The following is a 23,727-nucleotide window of genomic DNA, read 5'->3' as shown; positions in this document are numbered from 1 at the left end:
GATAAACTACTACCCCCTGCGGTAAACCCATCAGACCATCTAAAATAACAAAAGGTTACCGTCACGAATATATGTTATCACTAAATTACACACCACTATCACCTTATATCCCCACATCAAACATTCTCCCCCCTATCCCAGTTAGTCACGAGTGATAATTTTTGCTGTCTGATTTGCTGTTTTTTCTCACCTCTTTTATTTCCAATTTTACATCATAGCTTAATATATATTTTTTAATGTCATTTTTATACCTCACATTTTCACATATATTTATTTTCATTTATATTTATATATTATTGTTTCAGGATTTTTAAATGGATCTTTATTCATTAAATATCAGTCACATACGGCTCACCAAATATTCCACCATCACCCCCGTGCGTATCTCACGCATATCACAGTATATGGCAAAGACCTAATATCAGCTCTGTCATGATACACCTTATGAGTCCACTGCACAGCTAGAATATCACTACATTCTTTATATTCCTCAGCATCACACTCACGGGAAATCTTGGATTCCCTTTGCTATGAATTCCTTAGCATCACACTCACGGTAAATCTTGGACCCCCTCCGCTATGAATTCTAACACAGCATTACTGTATATTTCCATTTATTAAAGAAATTTTCCGGCACCTATGTACTATTATAAGGGACCTGTAAAAGAAGCATGAGTACTATGACACATACGCATATTCCATTCCCATTGTCAAATCTATATTATACTATATATTAATTGGTCATTTCCACTTCTCCAGCTAACTATGAATGACAGCTAACATAGTCATTCTTCTTTTTCTTCTTTCTTCTTCCTTTTTTTATTTCATTTGCGTATTACCGCTAATAACGGTACCCACAAACTATTTCTGTCATTGAGAATAACAGAATATTGAATAAATAATAATAAAGTGCCAGCAGCAATGCAACGCACTTACAAAGATAATGTCAGTTTCTAAGACTATTTCCAATAGAGACACTCCCACACCTGTACTCATGAATATTCATGGGCAGGCAGGTACTTAAAGGACTTCCGGGTACATACCTGGTTGGTCCTGATGAAGCTGCACGGCGATACGCGCGTCGACCCACACACTTAGTGTGCAAAATCCCCCCTATCCCTTCCCCTTGTAATATGAAATGTATTCTGATCTGTGAGGTGCGCGATTAAGTAGTGACGCTAGAGATAGTGTCGAGCGGGAGACCAGCTCTAAGCTCCCTGCTGCATGGCAGCCAGCCACACGCTGTGAAAGGAAGCCGGCACGCTTACTCACTGTGCTACCTAGTAGCGTCCGCACCGACCAGAGGGGAACGCTGGCAGGGAAGGTCGCGGTGTGACGACTTGACTGCGGCGTTTCTCCCTCTTGACTCTGTTACATTGCATATGCACCAAATCTTCCTGGATATTGATCCCATTAATGAGTATTATTGAGCCTGTAAAAAGTTCATTCACACATTAAAATATCTACGTATATACTATATGTGTATAAGCACTCCATTGATGTGGTTACATGCACCTACTAATTGGTTAAATTGCTACATGTTGAAGCGGTCACTTATACCCATGAATAAATTGATGTATTGCCAAGTGAATACACACCAAGCGATTTGAGCTGGTAACACACCATTTAATCACTGTCCTTTGGACAGGATCTAAAGCGGTCCAGACTGCTACTGGTTAATAAGGTCACAAACAGTATATATTCTATACCAACCCAATATTGCTTATTCATAGGGGTGAGATACCGTAATACTTACCCACACATGGTTTGCCCATTACTAAATTGAATAATTGAAGCAACCCCACCTATGAAGTTTCAAGTGGACACACACCAGGCAATTTCAGCCTAAAATAGGACAGATACGGCGGCGTGTACGCACCAATTGAGAGTTGCAAGGGACAGTATATACAGATCCCGGCTCTCCAATCTATAAGCATTGTTTGGTATTTGATTTACATTAATATCTGTCTCACCTTACCGCACGATACACCAGCACCGCTCTGACTCATATTGTTGTATACTTACCTCTAGATTGCTTACAAATTGCCAATTGAGTCACCACCCAGGCAATTTAACTTATGAAATTAGAGTCAACACACACCAGGCAATCCCAAGTACGCTGAGTACGGCGTCAGAGATACACAGACTCAGGGTAGCGGATGACAATACACACAGATCCCGGCTCCCGAGTGTATAAATAAACTATGCCATCTTGACCCACAGGTGTACCAGGCCAACTCTTTCTCCTATCTATAGGAATTACTCGGTGTGTCACGTATATAGGGGCATATCGCCTAATATACCCACCATCTACTTATCGGTACACCAGGGTACATACTAAGTGATTTTCATCTCAGCACAGGGTTGCAGAACATGATGTTACAACACATGAGTGTAAATATATCACATCAGTAGAGCCAGTGGATATCAGAGGTGTCCATACTGGGGTGCCTCCACTCGCCACCTCCTAATCATCCTACATCAACTGTGACTCACTGAGTCAGACAAGGCTCTGCATAGTCCTATTGTGACAATATTTATTATCACCACAGAGATCCACAAGGGCAATACTCACCTAGTGCTTAATACTCAGGATACATACCAGGAGACCTCTGGTGAGACGCAGAAAAATAAAACACATGAGATCTTGTTACAAGGGGATCGACAGTATATATATTTTAGGAGTATTCAGTGCACAAACATACCTACTCCATAGTGAGTCTAATCAAAATATAGGTATTACATGTGCCGTACTCCGATCAATCACAGGAATTAAGGGATTAAGGGGTCCACTAAGCAGGAAAAACCTCTAGTTTTTTCCTTTTTTATTCTTACCCCCTATTTTCACCCATGTATGTTGTGTTTTATATGTCGCCATTTTAAGAATTGAAACATTAAAAGTTAATTTTTACGTTTAATCAATTTATCTTCTTCTCTGAGTGCGCCACACACTAGACAGTCTTTTCTTTCCTTCTAATATTTGTCCAATTCCTGTCTCAGTGGCAGCACACCCCACCATTATTTGAATGTATATCTAATAAAGGGGTTTGCAACACATAGAACCATCTTTACCTGTGCGATTGGAAAAAAGCTCTCTCTTTGCTAAGCAGAATGGATTGCATTGAATGATGCAGTACACATATATATCTCAATATCCTGCTCTCCAAATGTTGGCATATTCTAAAACTAGAAATATGACTTACTCGAAAAATGTTTTCAATTGTTTTTATTGAAAATAGAAAAAAAGCGAATGAAAAGCAAATATGATTTTTTTTTCTTATTTTATAAACCCCACAAATAAATATTTTGGGGATCTTGTTTCACCAATAAATCACATTTTCCAAATAGAAAAAAGCAGGATTCTATTTGTAGTTTTTTTCACATCAATTTTCACAATCTTAATTTAAAAGCTTTCTATAGGAAGAATATGTCAGTTGAACAAGGCCTACCATTTTATAAACTAGACAATCAAACACATTAAACGAAGGACTTTTTTATTCACACTTTTTATTCAAACAGATAATAGGTATACAATCTCGATCCAGAGGGACAATAGCATTCAGAGGGACAAAAATATACATTCGAGTCAAACATAAAGTCCCATGGTCAATATTAATAGAAAAATATTCAAATATCACAAAAATATTTAGTTTTGGTATAATGCTGCAAAAATAGTTTACCTGGATAGAAACTATAACAATAAGATAAAAATTAAGTGTAAGATAAGAAATAATCTGGAAAGAAGAGAAGAAAAGTAAGAACAAGAGAGAGTGTCTGTGTCTTTTATTTTGACGAGACAACCAGGGGGTGGAGCGAGGTAGAATATGTAGCATATTCCTTACTTTTTTTAATGTCTACCATGAGTACCATGGGGCATTGAAAACAAAAGAAGGTAATTTTGACAAAGACATAAGATCTTCCATGAACATATAACGGTCTGCCCTTTGGAACCATCGGGAGATAGGGGGCGAGTTGAGGATTGCCAAAAGCACAGTATGGTTGCCCTGGCAGCATTCATTAAATGTCTGAGCAATGATTGCTTTTTAAATTAGAGATGAGGATATCCATATAATTAATCAGGCAAAAATATTTGGTAGGGGAATTTTTTGGTAGTATTTGGTAGGGGAAGACCAGTAATTAAGATTGACAGACTTCTTACTGTCTTCCAATATTCAACCTGTTCTGGGCAAAGCCACCAAATATGCAATGGGGGACCAAGGTCAGAAATATTTGGGAACATCTGGAGAACATCTTTTTTGTGCATCTATACCATCTGGATAGAATCTTATATTGAGTCTCTAGGACCTGAATTGAAGACGAGCTGGCAAACATATATTGGAATATTTTGGGCCACTGTTTATGCTGTGTATTATTCACCAGTTCAGCATGCCAAGCTTTAACATAAGAGGACAAATCAGTAGATAATGCCTCTAAGCAAAGCTGATAAATAATCGACACAAGACATTCAGTGTGAGTTTGTCTAAACATAGTTGCTCTAATGTGGTTGCGGTCACAGTGACCTTATTTATTTGATACAAGATTGGGGAGATATGGACTTTAGATTCCCCCCCACACACACACACACCTCCATCTGCAGAGGTGGATTTAAGTGTGAGGGTACCCCTAGGCACAACAATAACGGCAGCCCCACTGCTGAATTGTACTATTTTTGTTGATTAGTTATTATAATCCCTCAATTGATGATATCCAAGTTAATGTAATCATAAAACAGCCACTAACTGTGACTTTTTTATTTTGTATTATGTATACATTTTACTAAGTAGGATAGACTACAAGGATAGACTATCCATTTACATTCTATTCAAGATGGAATATGGTACAGTACAGTGCAAATATTTTGCAGCTACAGTACCGGTACAATTAGGGCTGACAGTACCCTCACACGCATCCAAGTGCTGCCCCCAAACATGTGTCACATGATGCTTATGAGTTCTGCACTGTCTATCTGTAGAAAAAAAATATATCTTTGGGGTACTATTTCAGTCAGGGCTTCATAATCAATGGGTGGATGAGTCTTGCATGTATGTAAAGGGGGATGGGGATCTATGAGAAATTAAAAGGGACATGAGATGAACCACCAGGTACTCCCAGAGACTGAGATACAAGCCAGCGTCATCCCGAGGACATCTAGGGGCAAGTATGGGAATCAGATAAGCCCATTCTAAACCATATGTGGAGGGATAAATAGGTCCTTTGATACAAATTTAAGAAAGTTCATTGTATGTACCAGCGGTGAGCAGTTTGCACGGTCTTGAAAAGCTTTGTAGAAGTTCATTGATAGTGAGAGATGGGAATTTAGCAAATTCCATGACTGACCAAGGCGTGGCCAAGATTCTGCCTAAAAATCTATAAAAGACAGATATAGCCTTTTGTGGGGGTGCAGGTTTGGAGGAACATCGATCTAATGCGTTATACCAGTCAGCATCTGAGAATGCCTGCACTAAAGCAGCTCTGTAATTTTGTGCCTGAAAGTAAGCTTATCGTCTTGAAATTAGCAGTTGCCTCGAGGAATGTTAGTAGCGGCTTCGCACCAGTGTCTACTCTATCCCAAAGATTTTAATAAAATTGACACAGGTAATGTTGGTCTTGTATGTTTGTGTACAGTATGTTCTTTATTATTGAATTTGAAGCAATCTTATAGGCAGTGGCACTAATAATGAGGAGCAGCAGTTATAGAACTTTTGAATGATCTAATTTGATGCTGTTAAAGTAGATTTTCAGGGAAAAAGAATGGTTAGGGGTAGCTAGCCTTTCTATAACCCATGGCTTATCACGACGTCTACATCCCAGTGGATAGTAGTCATCCTCTTCCTATATAACCACCATGTACTATTGACAGCATTATTACTGCCATATACAACAGACAATATCAATGACAGCATATACAAAAGACTGCATCAGTGACCCCCCTTATAATATAGACAGCATTGGTGACCACCATATAATACACGCTGATCCCACTCAGGCTGCTGCTGTCAGCGATGAGGAGTAGGGGTCATGCAGTCTATTGCTTCTGAGCAGGGCACCTAGAAGGTGATAACTGTTGACTGGCCCCATTTGGACCTTGCCATCCCTGCTCTTCAGCATAGCAGCCACCAACTCCGGACTCACTGCTGTCAACTAACGCACAGCCCTCTTCCACTGTCAAGGGGGGCTCATGCCTTGCCCCCCCCCCCCCCCCCCCCAAAGCAGCTCCCCTGCAGAAGACCAACAATGATTTTCCCTAATAGGAGGATCCATAACATTTTGGAAAAAGGTGACTTGCTCTACACCACAAAAATGGTTAGAACTAAATCGTAACACATTATTGTTGAGACAAAATTAACATACCAGTTTAACTGGTTTGCTACAGTAAAATTCCTGAATATGGTAATTTGTTGAGGTACAATATTAGAAATAGTATTTAATGTGTCAGAATTGTGTCCAGTTATGTTACATGCACTATTTTTTTTGTTCTGCATGTAAAAGAAAATCATTGTGTTTGCTGCCACCTAGTGCACGTCTTAGGAGTGAAATAACAACCGGGAAAAAAAAAAAGATTATTCTAAAATATGCCATTGGCTTTGCTGATCTGCCATTCTTCCCGGTGTATTAAAACTAGCTCCTCCCACTTGTGAGATGGGTTCTATTAAAAACAATCATTAAAGAAATTGATTTTGGGGTCCCCACATACAGTATGTGCAAGGGAAAATGAGTGAAAATTGCATACTGCAGTAAGTCATAGTGTGGGCAGTTGGACATGTGCTGGATTTAATTTTCCTGATTGTATCACGCCCATTAGTGAAATCCCCTATTCTACATGTATTTTGCCTTCACTACTTTCAGTACAGAGTTTCAATATTGTACTTTGTTTCAATTTTAAAGAAGCCTGCATTGGAAAATGTGTATGTGTGGATTTATGCAGTGTTGTATGCATCTCAAGATACAACCTCCTATACATGTGCAATGGTATTTCTATATTGTACATGTACAAATTATTATCAGTGTGCACTTGCAACTACCCTATACTAGGTGCATAAAAACAGATTTATTGCTGCTTTCATCCAACTCTGCACAGCCTGAGCATTACCAGGACCTTGCAAAACTGTGCCTATGTAAGAACAACCAGTTGCAAATCAGAGTGTGAATAATGAAAACATGTCAGATATATTTTGTTAATGAGGGTACGTGCACCCTGCATCAGCCCAAGGTAGTCAATTCATGTATATAATTAAAGGGTGTAATACCACATCTTTTTTCGCAAGCATTATAAACCTGGCTGGTCAGCCATGGGGGGGCTCAATAAACCTCAATAAAAGCGCCTGGGGCTATCTCTGGCACCCCTGGGCAGTGAGTGCTGAGTTGATAGGTTTTTTTTGTAAAAAAATAGAAGAAATAAAATAACTTTGGGTTCTGCTGTGGAACAACAAGCCTCCCCTGCATACAGGGATTTGGAGAACCACAAGTCCCTGAACGAGGCGCATTAAAGGGCCAACTGGGACTTGTAGTCCCACAGCAGGACCAATGCTAGAATTATAACACAGCAGCTCTATTTATTGTATTATATATTATTTTGTTATTACTTTTTTATTATTTGAGCCACTTGCCAAGAGAAGGGGGTTTTCCAGTCAACTGTAAACACTCCCCCCCCCCCCTAGGAGTGGCCGTAAGCAAAGCGCTGCCTTAGTCTACACTAGCTGGATGTCTCATAAGTGAGAGTGTGATTGTTAGCGGAGCAGATGACTGCTTCAGTATTTTGATCCGGCAGTATAATGCAAATCACAAAAATACGCAGCAGCTAGATCAGGCGCCAGTTTCGGATTGTCTAGTAATCAGTGCCAGAGAGCCCGCCATGGGAGTGGGGGAGTTAGTAATGGGACTGGCCCTGCTTCAGTGGCCCAACCACCCTCCAATAAGTAAAGGGAGAATTCAATCAGCCACTGCAAATTACCATGGCTGATTGATCCCCTGGGGGTAATTTAATTAAAACCGGTATCTGGCACTATCAGGGTTTTTTTTTCAACTGCCTGGAGGCAGGAGAAACCAAATCTGCAAGAAGTATCTTTTTTTTTATGGAACTTATCCCAAATCCTGTATATTTTCGCACAAAAATTGGTATATTTTTGAGTACAGAAATGAGGACATTTAAAAAATAAAAAATAGTACAAGCGCTACAATTTTTGGTTTGCATATCATGCACAATGTACTTTGTGCCAGATCTATCCTTTTTCTGCCCCTTCTGTCATCACATTAAAGTCTGAGAGTTGTAACCCTTTGGCATATTATCAAATGCATGTTTAAAGGGTACCTTAAATTGCTCTTTAAAACAAAACATAATATACGTGAGATTGCATACTGTATTTTTGTTTTTTCAGACATCTACAGACTGCACAGAGTAAAACTTTTAAGAGAGCAATAATTGATTGTCTGGAGACTCCGGAACACATCAAGACTATGCTCTTCCCAGGTGAATGTGAATTTATACTAATACTGTATATGTTATTAACAGGGGTGAGGTGGCTTACTTATATAATCATTATTAGAATGCTGGAGGAGGTAAAGAGGGGTGGCTACAATAGAGTCAAGTCCCCTGAAAAAATCATGTTACGGAGGTTCCCCGTCATAGCAATGGCACTGATCTTCCTAAGAAGGTTATTTTGGTTCACTCTTTCTGGCAAAATCCTTCTTAGATGGACAAAACCATGTGCACTGCAGGTGGGGCAGATGTTACTTGTGCAGTTAAATTTGGGTGGGGTATTACTTCAAAGTAAGATCTATATTGCAGTGTATGTATATATATATATATAAAGCAGTCAGTTTTTTCCCTGCAGAGAAACAAAACAACTCACCCAAATCTAATTCTCTCTGCACATTTTACATCTGCCCCCCTGCAGTGTACATGGTTTTGTCCATCTAAGAAGAAATTTATCAGAAAGAGTGAACCAAAATAACCCCCTGAGTGCCCTGGCTACTGAGGGTTGGGGTAATAATGTAAACTGTTAAAACCTAGTCGCTTACTACGTGCTACTACAAGTACTAACAAAATCTACCAACCATTTTCTGCTAGGATGTATACCCTCCAACTGTACTGAATGCAAATTATGGCTGTTGAGTACAAACTTTCCCATGCATAAGGTCAACAGGTACAAAAGGTCAAAAGGTGACAGGTTGACAGTGCTTAAGGTTGACATTAGGGTGTCCAATCCCGGGATTGGGATTTGTGGGATCACAGGATTTGGCCCCAAATAGCCCTTGTAGGGCCATATAAATAAATGATAAAATAATAAATATAACCTTTGTTACTATATTATTATTATTATTATTATTATTATTATTTCATATATTACTGCAAAACTGTGTGCCTCAACTAAACTCACCATCGGCAACCTTTTTGCTGCACACTTTAACCAAACTTATTTAACTTACAACTAAACTTATCACTAAAATAAAGAGACAGACACAAGTGCTGGCGTTTAAAATAAATTGTCAAATTTAATAATTGACAGTTATATACAGGGCTATTTTTCTGCAGGCTCCAGCAGGAACTGAGGTCCTTATTCTAGTTCACTCTTTCTGACCAAATATTTCTTAGATGGACAAAACCATGTGCACTGCAGGTGAGGCAGGTGTAAAACCCCACCCAAATCTAATTATCTCTGCACAAGTAACACCTGCCTCACCTGCAGTGCACATGGTTTTGTCCATCTAAGAAATATTTTGTCACAAAGAGTGAACTAGAATAAGGGCCTCAGTTCCTGCTGGAGCCTGCTGAAAAATAGCCCTGGTTATATATATCTGACTATTAAGTGGTAGGCGGTCCTAAAGAACGGTCATAGAAAGGAGGGGGTAAAGATCACACACACCATTCAAACATCGCTGGTGTTCAACTCTCCCATCACAGCCACCCGTCCGGGTGGTGCAGCCCATCCCCTGTCCAGGGGCATGTGCTGACAACATCTCGATGCCGGGAGAGCGCACCCCACTATCCTCACATGATTTAAAATATACAAGACCGTTCTTTACCGCCGCCTGGAAAGAAGAGAAATAGGGATGGGAGGGAGGGGAAGCTGGATCATAGAGGAAGTTCAACCTAACTTCCTCCTTCCTTAAGCATAGACAGCTCCACCCTAAGCCCTGATTGGCTACTCCCTTCCAAGTCAGATCCTAGCAACTTGCTACTTAAAGTGCCAGCAGCTCAGGTACCTTCGGTGGTTTCTGTCACCTCCTGCTTAAACAGCCCTCGGTTTTCTATATAATACTCTCCTCTTACTTCAATAATATATATGTCAATTAAACTTTAATTAGAATTGATCAAATGCACATATCTTGTGTTTATAATGGATTTCTGTATTTTGCAGCTGCTTGGTGGGTTTTTGAGCCGTGACTGGATGGAAATCCGAGAAGCCATGTGACCACCAAGACATGGTTCCCACTCTCCCAGATTCAATCTGTAAACTTTTTTCACTCTTCGAGTAGGGACAAAGGAGAAATATACTGTATGCAGAATGGAATGCGCTATTGTGCTTGCTTTATACAGCAAATACCTGAGACAAGCACTCACACTATATGACACACATTTTTAGCACTCAAAGTATATGCCTCATGAATTTACCTGCCAACATTTCATTATTAACTAAAAATTGAAGGGGCGCATTCCTGCTATACATGGGGTGGTTATGATGTCACCCCTAATATGGTATCACCACTGGAGATTATTACAGTACAGTTCTAATGTATTTTAAAGAGAACCAGCATATTCTAATTCCACATTTATTTGAATAAATTGAATCTTTTGTAATAATTTATCTTTTGAACTTGTGGTTGCCCCTAACCTTGCTGCCACCTTTGCCACCTTCCTGGTGTAGCACTGAGGGTTTGATAATAGCATGCATTTAATTTACATGAATAGTTATCTGAACTCTTTGTTTTATTGTGTGATGCAGAAAAAGGATGTACAATGCTTCACCCATTTAATAATACAGTATGTTGAATGAGATCAAGCTGCATAAACCTGTCATATACAGCATGTTATGTAATATGTTTAACACAATATTCTGGCGGTTTTGGACCTAAACATTGCCTTAATTAGCTTGCCCGTGAGCCAGCAATGAACTCTTCAGATAGAACTGTATAAGCCCATAACTGATTCCATTTTACTTTCCTTGTTCATTATTAGTAATTGAGCTGTGCACCTAGAGCTGGATTAAGCCTTTACTTTAAACAGAGTTCTAATATATTTATTTATTATGTATATTCCCACTGTTCTGCTGTCCTCCTTCTCCTCTTAGCCGGATTCCATTCTCATTCTTTTGTGTATTTTCCAAGAAAGTGTCAGAGGTGCTCTAAGGCAGGGTGTGGTCAGGATTCTGGCAGTCGGGATCCCAACAATCAGAAATCTGACAGCAGGATCTCAACTGTCAGAATTCTGATGGATGCCCAATGTAAGTACTAGGGTTAGAAGGAATGAGGGGTGGGGGCAACTGGATATGGACTAAATTGGGATAAACAGCTGCATTTGGCTCTTGTGCATGGGGCTGTGTGTATGAGATCACCCGCTGTATGCCTGTTGCACCAACTTGTCCCATTACTCTTCCAGCTGTCCACATTGCCACCCTACTCTTCCAATCTGATGCCTTTTATTCATTGACCCATCCCTATTACTCATAAGCCATCCCTATTACTCATAAGCCATCCTCATTTGTCCGTCCCCGCTCTCATCAGACCTGCCACACTCCGATCTGTCCCCCCACCTAGTCCGGTCTACCCCTACTTTACCAACCCTTGTGGCTGAACACATTAATAAAGCAAAGGAACGCTCAGAGCAGTGTGCATGGCATTCAGGCAAGGTGTGGGACCGCTTGTAAATATGTGCTTAGGAGGGGGCCAGGTTAAATGCCCATAGTGAACCACCTGCCCTTCCTTAATCTAGCTCTGTTTGGACCTTATCTAGAGACTATAAGAAATGTGCAAAAAACAACCCATGCATAAAACATATAAATATAGTACAAATATTTATTCTAATACATGCATCAGAGTTTTACAGGAATAATTATGAGGCGTATAGGAGAAACGGGCCACGGTACAGTAGGAGCATGCCTCTGCGTAACATAAAATCAACATCAGCAACATCTGGCAAAAAGGGGTACATTTACTAGGATGGGAGTTCTATTCAAGGTGGGATGTTGCCCGTAGCAACCGATCAGATTCTATCTATCTTCTAGAAGGTGCGAAATAAATTAAAAGTACAATCTGGTTGCTATGGGCAACATTCTTCAGTAGAACTCCCATCTTAGAAAAAAATTACCCCTTAGATTGCAAATACCTAAAACATATAGGTGGAATATAGAATTATTGTAACGTTCAGTATAAAATAATAATTAATTTGGGAATCAAACTGCACATACTGTAAAATCTCTGTGCAAGCCCTCAGAGTGTGATCCAGGTACTACTGTAGGTGCAGTATGAAAGCTCCATAGTCAAAATACCGGGTCAAAACACTGAGTATTTGAATCCGTTTAAAAAGAAGGCTCCTACACGGTTCAAAGGCGATTCAATTTACAGTGTGAAAGACTCAGACCTGGTATTTTGAACACATAGCTGTGAGAAAGAAGGTGATAGGCTGTCTCCCTGCCTGATTACACAATCCTGAATCAGGAAAAAATAGACCTAGCATTGGAAGTAGTGGAGAAGCACTGCTGGCATATTTCTACACTACAGAGCATACAGTTATGGCAGCATGGACTGATGAGGAGGGGAGGGAGTTGCTTAGATAAGAAGGGAGGCAAACATTGCCAGGCAAATCACTGCCACTGTAAAGGATTTTCTAATATATAAAAACATTTTAAATTGGTACAGTACATAAACATCAACAAACAGGTTTATTTTTAGCTATAATACAAACATGTGAGCCATAAAAGTCCATTACAAATGACATCCACTGTTTTATATGGGTGAACCGGGTTCAGTGTGAAAGGCACCAGCCCAGTAATAACCCAGGTCCACCATGTGATGCGAAAGGGGTTTAGCTTGCTCAGATCCATTTCGGAAATGTTTTCAAATACCGGGTCAGAGCAGGGTTTGTGATGTGAAAGCAGTATTATTAAACAGGTCCACACATCGGCAATAGAGAATTGAAATCTGACATTATAGATGGAGTGATGGTTAGCATTACTGACTCACAGCATTGAGGTCACAGTTTTGATTCCCACTATGACCCTAACTGTGCGGAGTTTGTATTTTTCTCCTTGCTTGTGATTTCTCCTACAATCCAAAAATATACTGGTAGCTTTTCACTATTGTTACTATTTTATCTGCCTCAAAAACATACTGCAATATGTCTGAAAGACTGAAACAGTAGATGAATCCAAGTGGATTTTGGGGAAAATAAGTGTGTCAATGTTCCTCTAGATTAGTAAGCAGATAATCATAACCACCAAGGATCTCCTATGGTATTTTTCTACAGGAGTGTTATCAATAGGGATACTTACATCAATAGTTTTTGCTTGACTGTGGAACTGCTCTGGTCCTGTTCCCGTAACTAGGGCATCTCATTGTCATACATCTGGTCTCGTATTAATGGGATCAATCACCAGTTTCTGGGACTTTTGGTGTTCATATTTCCCTCCACTGTTTCTTCCCACCAATCATTCACCTGTACCTGTTCATATTTTAGACATGTGTTGTCTGTAATTTTATTTTCTTTTTTTATAAGGTTATTACTGTTATAAGTTGACCTTATATTACACTGTGGTCTACAACATGTTTAACTTCAGTCTTAGCTCACATAACTAGTGCCTTGATCAATCCAGAACTTTAAGGGCTAATGCAGATTTTAATGTAGATCAGCCATAATTGTTTGCATAACACGGACAGAACTTGGTTGCCCATACAGTATGCAGAATTGTATGCATCTCTATGGGGAGACAACCCCTATCCATACGTCATTAGATACACCATCCCCATCAATGTGCACTTACACCAGCCCTATCCTTAGTTAACAAATAAAAAAAAATCTGTACATAGGCATATTTACATTCCCAGTGCAATACCAGCTAGATGCCCTAACTGAACATTGCCGTCTTCAGTACAGCCTAGTTATGCACCTTCAGCTGCAAGTAGAGATACTAGTAAATTGTGCCTCACTCTGCAGTTGGCACCATAATCAGACACTAAGAACTCACAATTCACTAGAATTGTTAACTGGGGATGACTGGCTTCAGAGACCAATGGATTTACTGCAATGGTTCATAACAATGAAGCATGCAACCTTGCTTCAGATGAAGACTGAATTCCGATCTTTCCAGCTCAAAAAGACCTTGTTGAGGTGATAATTGTGGTGTATGTAGTTCCTATTGTTATGTGTGTATTCTGGCTGAGGGATACACTTGATCCTATTCTGTGCTGTATATAGTTGGTGTATGAATATATCTTGTGTTATGTGTCTCCTGCAGTTCTTCAGTAAAGATGTATCCAACAACCGCTGTGTCTTGGCTGCTAAGAAAACCTTTATTGATATATGTCACATACTTATCACAATGAATATAGATGTATACTTGAATAATTCCCTTATATCTCCCCCCAAAAAATAACACAAGAGAACAATAGTATACACTGCATGACAGTAGAAGTATAGTGGATTGCATGATATGCACTCACCGATCAACTTCACTTTTGATTTGCGCTAATGGTTACTCTAACAGAATATGAGGATGGGCTGCCTCACTTACAAAATCCCCTGTTGGATGGAGGAAACATGGAGTACAACTGTAAGATGATGCCCCTCGTGTTGATCTTACACTTAGATCAATATAGCCTTAAAAGTTGACTTTTCTCCGAAGCATACAATAGAAGTCCCTATAGTTCAAATATTAATTAAATCAGTCTCTTTTTCAAACATCAATGGTAATATTTCAGACAGTTTTGTTTTTTTCTGATATTTCAAACACTTGGAAATAGCAAGCAGGAGTACCCAACGCATCTCGTCTCCTCCCGGGACTTCATCCAGGGTTTGTAGGGAATAGTTATTTGTGATAATATTCACAGGATGAGTGTGGTCACAGTAAGCTGGTTAATGAGTCCTTACAAGGGTGGAGTAACAGGATATAAAGTGGTTATGACACTTATTCTTCACTCCTCCCACTATCTAATGTTTGGTTTTATTTTGAAGGGGGGGGGGGGGTAGTCTTCTTATAGGCCTCATAAGGCCATCAGAAAAACTTATGTGAGGCAAATTGTTAAAAGTGGAAGTAAAATATGGAACTTCTTATCCTTCCTGCAGGGCCGTACCTCTGTTTGGTTAAGGTTTTAGTAATGGCTTGCTTGTGGGGATTCAGTATGAAATCCCGGCGGTCGGGATCCTGGCGTTCAAAATCCCGACGCCGGAATCCCGACCGCCGAAATCCCGACAAGGGGGGGACGTGGATCGCCCCCCCCCCCTTGCGGGCTCGCTGCGCTCGTCACGCAGCGGGCCCGGTGCCTCGCTACGCTCGGCACGTTAATTTATTCTCCCTCCAGGGGTGTCGTGGACGCCCATGGAGGGAGAAATTGTCGGGATTTCGGCGGTCGGGATTCCGGCGTCGGGATTCTGAACGCCGGGATCCCGACCTCCGGGATTTTAACTGCATCCCGCTTGTGGTCTGGGTAGGCCCATAAAGGTGTTTCAGGCTGGTTTAGCCGCCTTTAGAGATAAAATTGTAGGTAAACCAATATAATCTATGCAGATCTGGTAAGTTCAGGAAGTGGTGTCTCCTTTAGGAGATATGCTCTTGTGTACAGCTTTGCAAGAATGTCTTATATAAATCTCAATACTTATCCCCGGCACTCTGTTGCCCCGATCTCGGGGTGTCTTGCCCTGGTGCCCACTGTATGTGCTCCTTGTAGTCGGCGGCACTCAGGGACTCAATAAACCTTTTAGCTTGGTGAATATTTTAATCTATGTTTTGGGGTTCTAGCCCCCATCGTCATGATACGAAGTGGGCTAGAACCCCGAATCGTAGATTAAAATATTCACCAAGCTAAAAGGTTTATTGAGTCTCTGAGTGCCGCCGACTACAAGGAGCATATATATATGTTTAGTGTACTTCAGTCTCCAAAACACTGCCATCTGCTGGCAGAGAGTGGAACTACATCTCTTTCTCACACAAGCACAAACACAGAAGGTAGCAGACTAGCTTTCAAAGCAGGCTTACTAGTGTGTGTGTGTATGTATATATATATATATATATATATATATATATATATATATACTGGGGGGAAGGCTGGCACTCCTCTTTGTGGTATAATACCTGCCCAGGTGCCTTCCAGGGTGCAACAAGCACCCAAAGTAATAGAGCAAGGGGAGACGGCGGCACTCAACGGGACTTTGAAGAAAATGAATCAGACCACTCTGGGGTTCAGTTCAACGTTTCGGTCGGTTAGACCTTTATCAAGAACTACTGCATACTGCAGTAGTTCTTGATAAAGGTCTAACCGACCGAAACGTTGAACTGAACCCCAGAGTGGTCTGATTCATTTTCTTCAAAGTCCCGTTGAGTGCCGCCGTCTCCCCTTGCTCTATCTATATATATATATCTATATATATCTATATATATATATATAGATATATCTATATATCTATATATATATATATATACAGTGGTCGAAGTGGGGCGGTATACGGGGGTATGGCATACCCCCACTTTAATCTGAAGATAAAAAAAAAAGTTTTTTTTCCCCCTCAGGATGCTCTCTGATCACTCAGCAGCACATATTGTGCTTTTGTAATACCCCTGTACAACGGGGCAGTCTGGCAGGGGACGTTGATGGACAGGGGGGTGTCCGAAGGTGCGCACTATATTCACTCTTTACTTTTCCATACCCCCACTTCAAAATTTCCATACCCCCACTTCAAAATTTCCACTTCGACCACTGTATATATATATATATATATATATATATATATATATATATATATATATATATATATATATATATACACAGGTTGAGTATCCCGTATCCGAATATCCGTTATCCGAATTATTCCGAAAACCATACATTCCAGAAAGTGAAAAAAAAAATGTTTTTTTGCTAAAAACTCACTGGGGACATTTGTAACAGCACTACTGAGGACATGATATGTAACTGGCACTATATATGTACAAGAAAATGATTGCTTGGCCTTCAAATTCAATATCTGAGATAGTACACAAATTTTGTTTCATGTTTTGAAACCTTGTTTTTTGAACAAATAAAATATATTTGTGTGCATTTCATGTGGTAATAAAATATATATGTGTGTATTTTATGTGTTTATACAGCATAAATGCAAGATACTTCAAAATACATCATTTAAATATTAAAATATTCCGAAATACGGAATAATCCGCTATCCAAAATTCTCCTGGTCCCGAGCATTTTGGATACGGGATACTCAACCTGTATATATATATATAAGAGCCACACACACTTTCCTTCTGTAGTAAATTCTTGTATTTGTGGTGCACAGTTCATAAAGCATAAATATTCACACTCCTGTAGACAGATTAGTGGAGTACCGGCACTCCAGGTATAAAGATCCAACATAATTTTATTAAGGCATGAGAGAAATTGGTGAGACCACATACTACAGAATATTATGTTCAGTTCTGGGCACCGCACCTTAAAAAGGACATAAATGAATTGGAACAGGTACAGGGAAGGGCGACTAAGCTAATAAAAGGTCTTGAATCACTAGAATACAAAGATAGGTTAACCAGGCCGAATATGTTTTCACTAGAGACACGGAAGTTGAGAGGTGATCTGATTAGTATGTTCAAATACAGGATTGGGAATCATATGGAACTGGTAGATGATTTGTTCACTTACAGGCCTATACTTCAGAAATGCAGGCATGTAGTGAGGCTCGAGGAAAATAAATTCCGTACTTAATTAAGAGGATTCTTCACCATTATTGCAATACAATTCTGGAACTCATTGCCAGTGGGGGTGATTACAGCAAATACTGTTAATGAATTTAAATCAAAACTGGATGCATTTTTAGCCACTAAGGGAATCCTATATATATATATATATATATATATTTATATATATATATATATATGACTTACTCAAGTCAGAAGTTACAAGTTAGATAGGTTGATCTCGATGGACTAACGTTTTTTTTCAGCCTTAATTACTTTGTTACTATGTATGAAATGAACACACATAGGGGGTTATTCTGTTTGGTACGGTGAAACCGTATACGGTCGGATCGGGCTTTTTTTTCATCTGCGCATGCGTATCTTTTGCAATGCGCATGTGTGGCGACCGCACACCGCTCACGGACGGGTCTCTCCGTGCGAAAAAACCTTTCCACAAGAGCACGGTCATTGTGGGCGGCATGTGGACGTTTTTATGGGAGCGGCCGGAATAATGAGGAAAATTGGGCCTAAACATGGGCGTACATGGGGGTGTGCACACAAAATGCACGGTGCCACAACCACCTCGATCGGCGAACACACCGTGCATTTTGGCCCAAACACAGGCGAATGCCAAAGAGTGCTCCTGACCACCCCTAGAGATACCGCATAAGAGCGGACGCCTGGGTCTGCTAATTAACGCAAATTACTAGTCAAACTCATACACCTGAATGTAATAAGCAATGCTGCAGGCTATTAAGTGAACACCATTATTTCACTACCTGCAAGCCACACACAGCCCTCAAACAAATTGGAAGCTTATCTTTCTACACTTCTCAACATGTAAAGGTTGGTTTAATTTTAGGTAATATCATTCTAATACCTGGTTATATATGTCCAGGTAGTTATTTTATAACCATCTACACCCATTCAGAAAGTGTTTTTTTTTCTACTTTAAAAAGCAGGCCACTCAAGTCACAGGAGTCGACATGTGTCAACTTTTTCACTGTAACACAAACATACCAGTTTTTTATTATGAAAAAGACACATAAACCACGTCTAAGAGCAACAATGATGTTTTTGGACTCAATTTCTACTTGCAATGGTGGAGCAATGTCCTAAGGCCATGGCCACTATTTTGCACACAATCTGTATTTTTTTTTCCCAAGAACAGACATTATGCACTTTCATATCTGCTATGAACTTTTGCTATGAACTTTATGTAGCACACTCTGTATGTAAAGCTGTGTACCCACAGGGGCGATAGGTGCTGAAATCGCTGGAAATATGGTCGCTGGCGACCATATTTCCAATGATTGGAGTGCACACCAGCGATAAATCGCCAGGTGAGCGCTCCCGGTTTTATCCCCTTATGATCACTGGTCACAGGAGCTTGCTCCTGCGACCAGCTGATTACCTCTGCTGCTTCCCCCGGCAGAGGTTTCCTTTCATCAGCGACCATCTCTGGTTGCTGATGAAAAGGAGAAACTGAGCAATATTTTGCACAGCCATATATTGCTAGCAATATATGGCTGAGCAATATATCTCCCCCATGTGTACGGGGCTTAAGATGCCACCAAGCACATTATTGCAATCACATATCTCTAACAAAGGATCCCAACATCTGCCTATCACACTCTAAAGTCTTATTTTGAACAATATTAGAACATGTTTGCACACAAACCATTTTGTCATGCTTGGTCGACTGACACATCTTTAACACACCTGTACCAAGAACTATGGGGAGTCATCACTGTTTGTTTTTGGAGGACACATATGCATTCCTACACAAATGTCACTTTTCCCCCTTGTTTGCCTACCTCATTCACTCCATGAGGAACTCATTGTTATAATTATGGACATAATTTAGTACATACACACAAACACAAACATGACTTTATTTAAAAGTTAAAACAATGTGGGGACACATAGATAGTGAGTTAAGTGCCACATTAGAACATAAAAAATATACATGTAATGAGGGTTAAAATGTTGTTTTATTACGGTGTTTATTAAGGTAGTCAATTTAGTTAATAGAAATCAATCATGAGCTTAATTGGGACAAATTAAGTAATTGACACAATTAAGCTTGAAAGGGAATATTTGCATGCCCATATATGTGAAGGGTACGCCACCGTGCACGGACGTACGCTTCCTCTCACGATCGGTGACACACGCTGAGTTTTCCATTGAAAAAGGCAAGAGACCCGTCCGTGCACGGTGGCTAAGAGGGAGATCCGTCCGTCCACTCCCCATTGTCGGTGTCTGTGACCATCCATGTGCGGCTGTTCTGTGGGCGGACTTGCGCTTACCGTGAGTGTACGGAAAACGCACAGTGTGACGGACCGTACGCACGTTTCACCGTACCAACCAGAATAGCCCCCATAGTCCAACAGCCATTTCAGCTGCACATAGAAGTCTTCCTCAGGGGCTGGGAGTGGGGATATGACCGTGCGATAGTCAGAGGTCATGCTGCGCAGGCCACACATAATGGTCGGTTACAGCTGGGCAGCATCTGAGCAGGTGCTCAGACACTGCCCAGCATTAAACTGCGCAAACTAGCCATCCAAAACCCAGGTTATTAATCTCACCAATCCTTTGCCACAAACACTCCCTGAAAATGTAGTGCAATGTATTGTTGAGGGAGGGGCCCCAAACTGATATCTTGCCTAGGGCCCCATGATATCTAAATCCAGCTCTGCCCCAATGCATTTGTACACATTCAGGTTTATTCTTTCACTCTGCACACCATGAACAGTTAATACCAAGCCTGCACAGGCTTCCATTCTGAAATCCCTTGTCATTTTCGAAAAAAAATCACTGGGGCAGTTATTGGAAGTAAGGCTGAAAACCTCTTCTCCGCTGCAATCATGTAAGTATTTTGTCTTCAGACTCGCCAGTTTTAAATAGGTGGTAAATAGCAGTGGTATCTAACAGAAGGCCCTTTGTTCAGAAGAACAGAACTGTAAATTCTCTGTGTGTGACTCCCATCCCCAGAGCCCCTGCACTAAACATAAAGAAAAATACATGCCATCTGGTATGCCCAATTAGGTCTGTCATTTTACTGTAATGCCAGATCTATAAAAAAAAAACAATTCTGCTACAATTGCTGAACTTATTGAATCTTCAGATTTAGCCTGTATTACAGAGACTTGGTTAGACGTAAATTCAGCAGCTATCTTGGAAACTGCAGACCCAATCATTTTTTTTGTACAAAGCTCTAAAACTTAAGGCCCATACACACTGGGTAACTTTGAGAGGAAAGTCGCTCAAAACAGCAGGTTTGAGCGGCTTTCAGCTGAAAGCCACCCAGTGTATATGGCCCGGTGATGTGTGGTGAGCACTGCTGCGTGCTCCCGCAACATCGCCGGGAAAGCCGTTCATCTGCTGGTTATACCAACAGATGAGCGTCTTTCAGGACGGCTTTCCATAGCACTCCGCTATGCAACGCCGTCCTCCCCCCTTCCGTCTGCGCCGGGCAGGGGGAAAGCCGCTCAGTGTGTATGCACTGAGCAATGTTCCCCGCAGCAATGAACGCTATCATCGCTGTCCATACACGCTGGGCATAGTCGCCCAGTGTGTATGGACTTTAAAGGTGCATACATACTATACAATTTTCCTTGAACCCAGTGTCCTGGACGAAAGATGTTGACAAAAGATCTAGCTACAGTTTATAGGCTCTTTTTAAAAGATATCCAAATTGAGCTGCATGCACAGTTGACAAACAATCTTGATGAACAACTGGCGTGTATGCGCATCGTCATTCGTCGCAAACGCACTGAAACATATCTTGACCAACTTCATTCAGAATGGCCGAAATGAACGAAATTGGTCAAAAAAATTGGTCAAAATTGTACAGTGTGTATGCTCCTTTAGTTTCAGTTAAGGGTCAGGTCAAATCTCTTATTTGAAACATTTGTCTGCAGAACTTCAGGCACACAGAGTGTTTCTCATTTATCACCCCCTTGGAGATGGAAAGATAGTTCAAGAAATTGCAGACATGGCTGATGCTTGTCGATTTCATTGCATGGGTTGATGATGAGCTCTCACTTTTTCACCAAGACCTCAAGATCCTTGCAAACTACACCATCAAGCTCCCTGGTTGACAACAGTCTTAGTGAACTCAAGACAAAAAGGGTTGTAGACTGGAGAGATGATGGAGGAAAAAACAAACCTGGTAGAGAATAAGTTAAAACTAAGCAAACATATTAGATAATGTCAATAAACCAGATGAAAACAGATTTCCTGTGAAATGAGATCATGGCAGAAAACAATAAGCCAGAAAGCTTGTATGTACAGTCGAGATGCTTTGCAAACAAGCCTACCTTTCCCAGTCAAGATGCAATGAATTTACAAACTTCTTTTCCAATAACGTATCCACCACCCGGGCTGGAATCCCTGCCCTGCCATCGAAGGAGTGGCAAACTATTGAGCCTGTTATTGTGAGCCATCTAAAAAGAAGTTGTCAGAGGTGACTACAGGGTATGTATATTTGTTTTTTCTTTTTCTTTCAAGCGTCTAACAATTTTTTACGTACCCAATAAAAGTTAAGTCTTAATTTTTACTAAAATTCTATCATCATTTATTTTCACAAAGTGTGCCCCAAAAACCTTATAGTGTTTCTTGTAGTCACCTCTGACAACTTATTTTTAGTTCGGTTTTTGAACTCTTTTGGGAGCACCACCAACCGTATACCGCTGACAGTATATCCACCAACTAAGTATCCCATTTATTAATTATTAACCAGTGCCAATCCATCTCGTTTCCAAAGAAATTGTGAGACATCTGTCTTCATTGGCCAGCTTTCACCCAATGGATTCAAAGGACATTGCTGAAATTACCTTTGAGCTTGAACCTGCTTCAACCAAGCTTCAAATAGCACAGTGGCGTAACTACTGTAAGGCAGCCCCAGCAGCCGCTTGGGGGAGCAAGCAGCAGCAGGGTCTGTGTGGGCGCTGGCACCTGCTCGACGCACTGACATGCTGCAGCCTGCCGCTGCCCACTGACTGAGCACTGGAGGCGAGTCAGCCACAGAGCAGGTGCGGCCATGGCAGACAAATTCCCCCACTGATTCTATTGACTGTTCACAGAGCTGACTAGAGAAGCAGCATTGTATGCTGGTCCCTCTTCCTCTCTCCTGCTTCAGCTTCTCCGTTATGCGTGTGTCGTCATCACGTCGCATTCTGGGGAAACATACTGGAGAGGAGCCTGGAGGGGGGGGGGGGGGGGGGGGCACAAACTTTTTGGCAGGGGGGAGCAAAATTTATAGTTACGCCACTGAAATAGCATATATGGACTTAATTGGTCCCGTCTTTGCCAAAATAGCCCAGTGCTCTTTGCAGACTGGCATTTTTCCTGAACTCCTGAAGGAAGCAATTGTTAGATTATTTAAATAAAGAAAGAAAGAAATAAAAACTCTTATTTTGATCCTGACGGCATGACCAACTACAGACCAGTATGTTACCTTTCTTTTCTAGGAAAAGTTATTGACAAGGTGACTGCAACTCTACCTTTCAACTAATGATCTTTACCTGTATAATCCATGATTCTGCTGACTGGGTGGCACAGTCCTACGGTAGTTAAAATAATTTCTCACCAGCAGGTTGCATAGTTTCTTCTGGAGTATTCTCATCACCAGTGCCCTTGTCATGTTGTGTTCCACAGGTGCCTATTCAGGTTGAGTATCCCTTATCCAAAATGCTCAGGAACAGAAGAATTTTGGATAATACATTATTCTGTATTTTGGAATATTTCTATTTTTCAATGAGGTATCTTGCATTTATGTTGTATACACAGCAAACACATGAAATACACACAAATATATTTAATTTGTGCATGAAACAAGGTACCAAAA

The 23,727-nt window shown here is 40.7% G+C and overlaps 1 protein-coding gene across 2 annotated transcripts in view; it reads left to right on the top strand.

Annotated features, from left to right (window-relative positions):
- Positions 1-15,211, top strand: part of NECAB3 (N-terminal EF-hand calcium binding protein 3) — an 86,929-nt gene extending 71,718 nt beyond the window's left edge. Inside the window, exons 12-13 of one of the 2 annotated variants that reach the window (XM_083147678.1) lie at positions 8,376-8,467; positions 10,359-15,211. In XM_083147678.1, the coding sequence (XP_083003804.1) occupies positions 8,376-8,467; positions 10,359-10,384 (118 nt within the window). In that variant the 3' untranslated portion in view covers positions 10,385-15,211. The remainder of the gene's footprint in view (positions 1-8,375; positions 8,468-10,358) is intronic. The other variant, XM_083147677.1, reaches the window with a different exon arrangement.
- The last annotated feature ends 8,516 nt before the right edge of the window (positions 15,212-23,727 follow it).

The sequence above is a fragment of the Crinia signifera genome, chromosome 6 (genome assembly GCF_055691185.1).
Source record: "Crinia signifera chromosome 6, ASM5569118v1, whole genome shotgun sequence".
In the NCBI taxonomy this organism is placed as follows: domain Eukaryota; kingdom Metazoa; phylum Chordata; class Amphibia; order Anura; family Myobatrachidae; genus Crinia; species Crinia signifera.
This window is presented reverse-complemented; position numbering and strand designations above follow the sequence as displayed.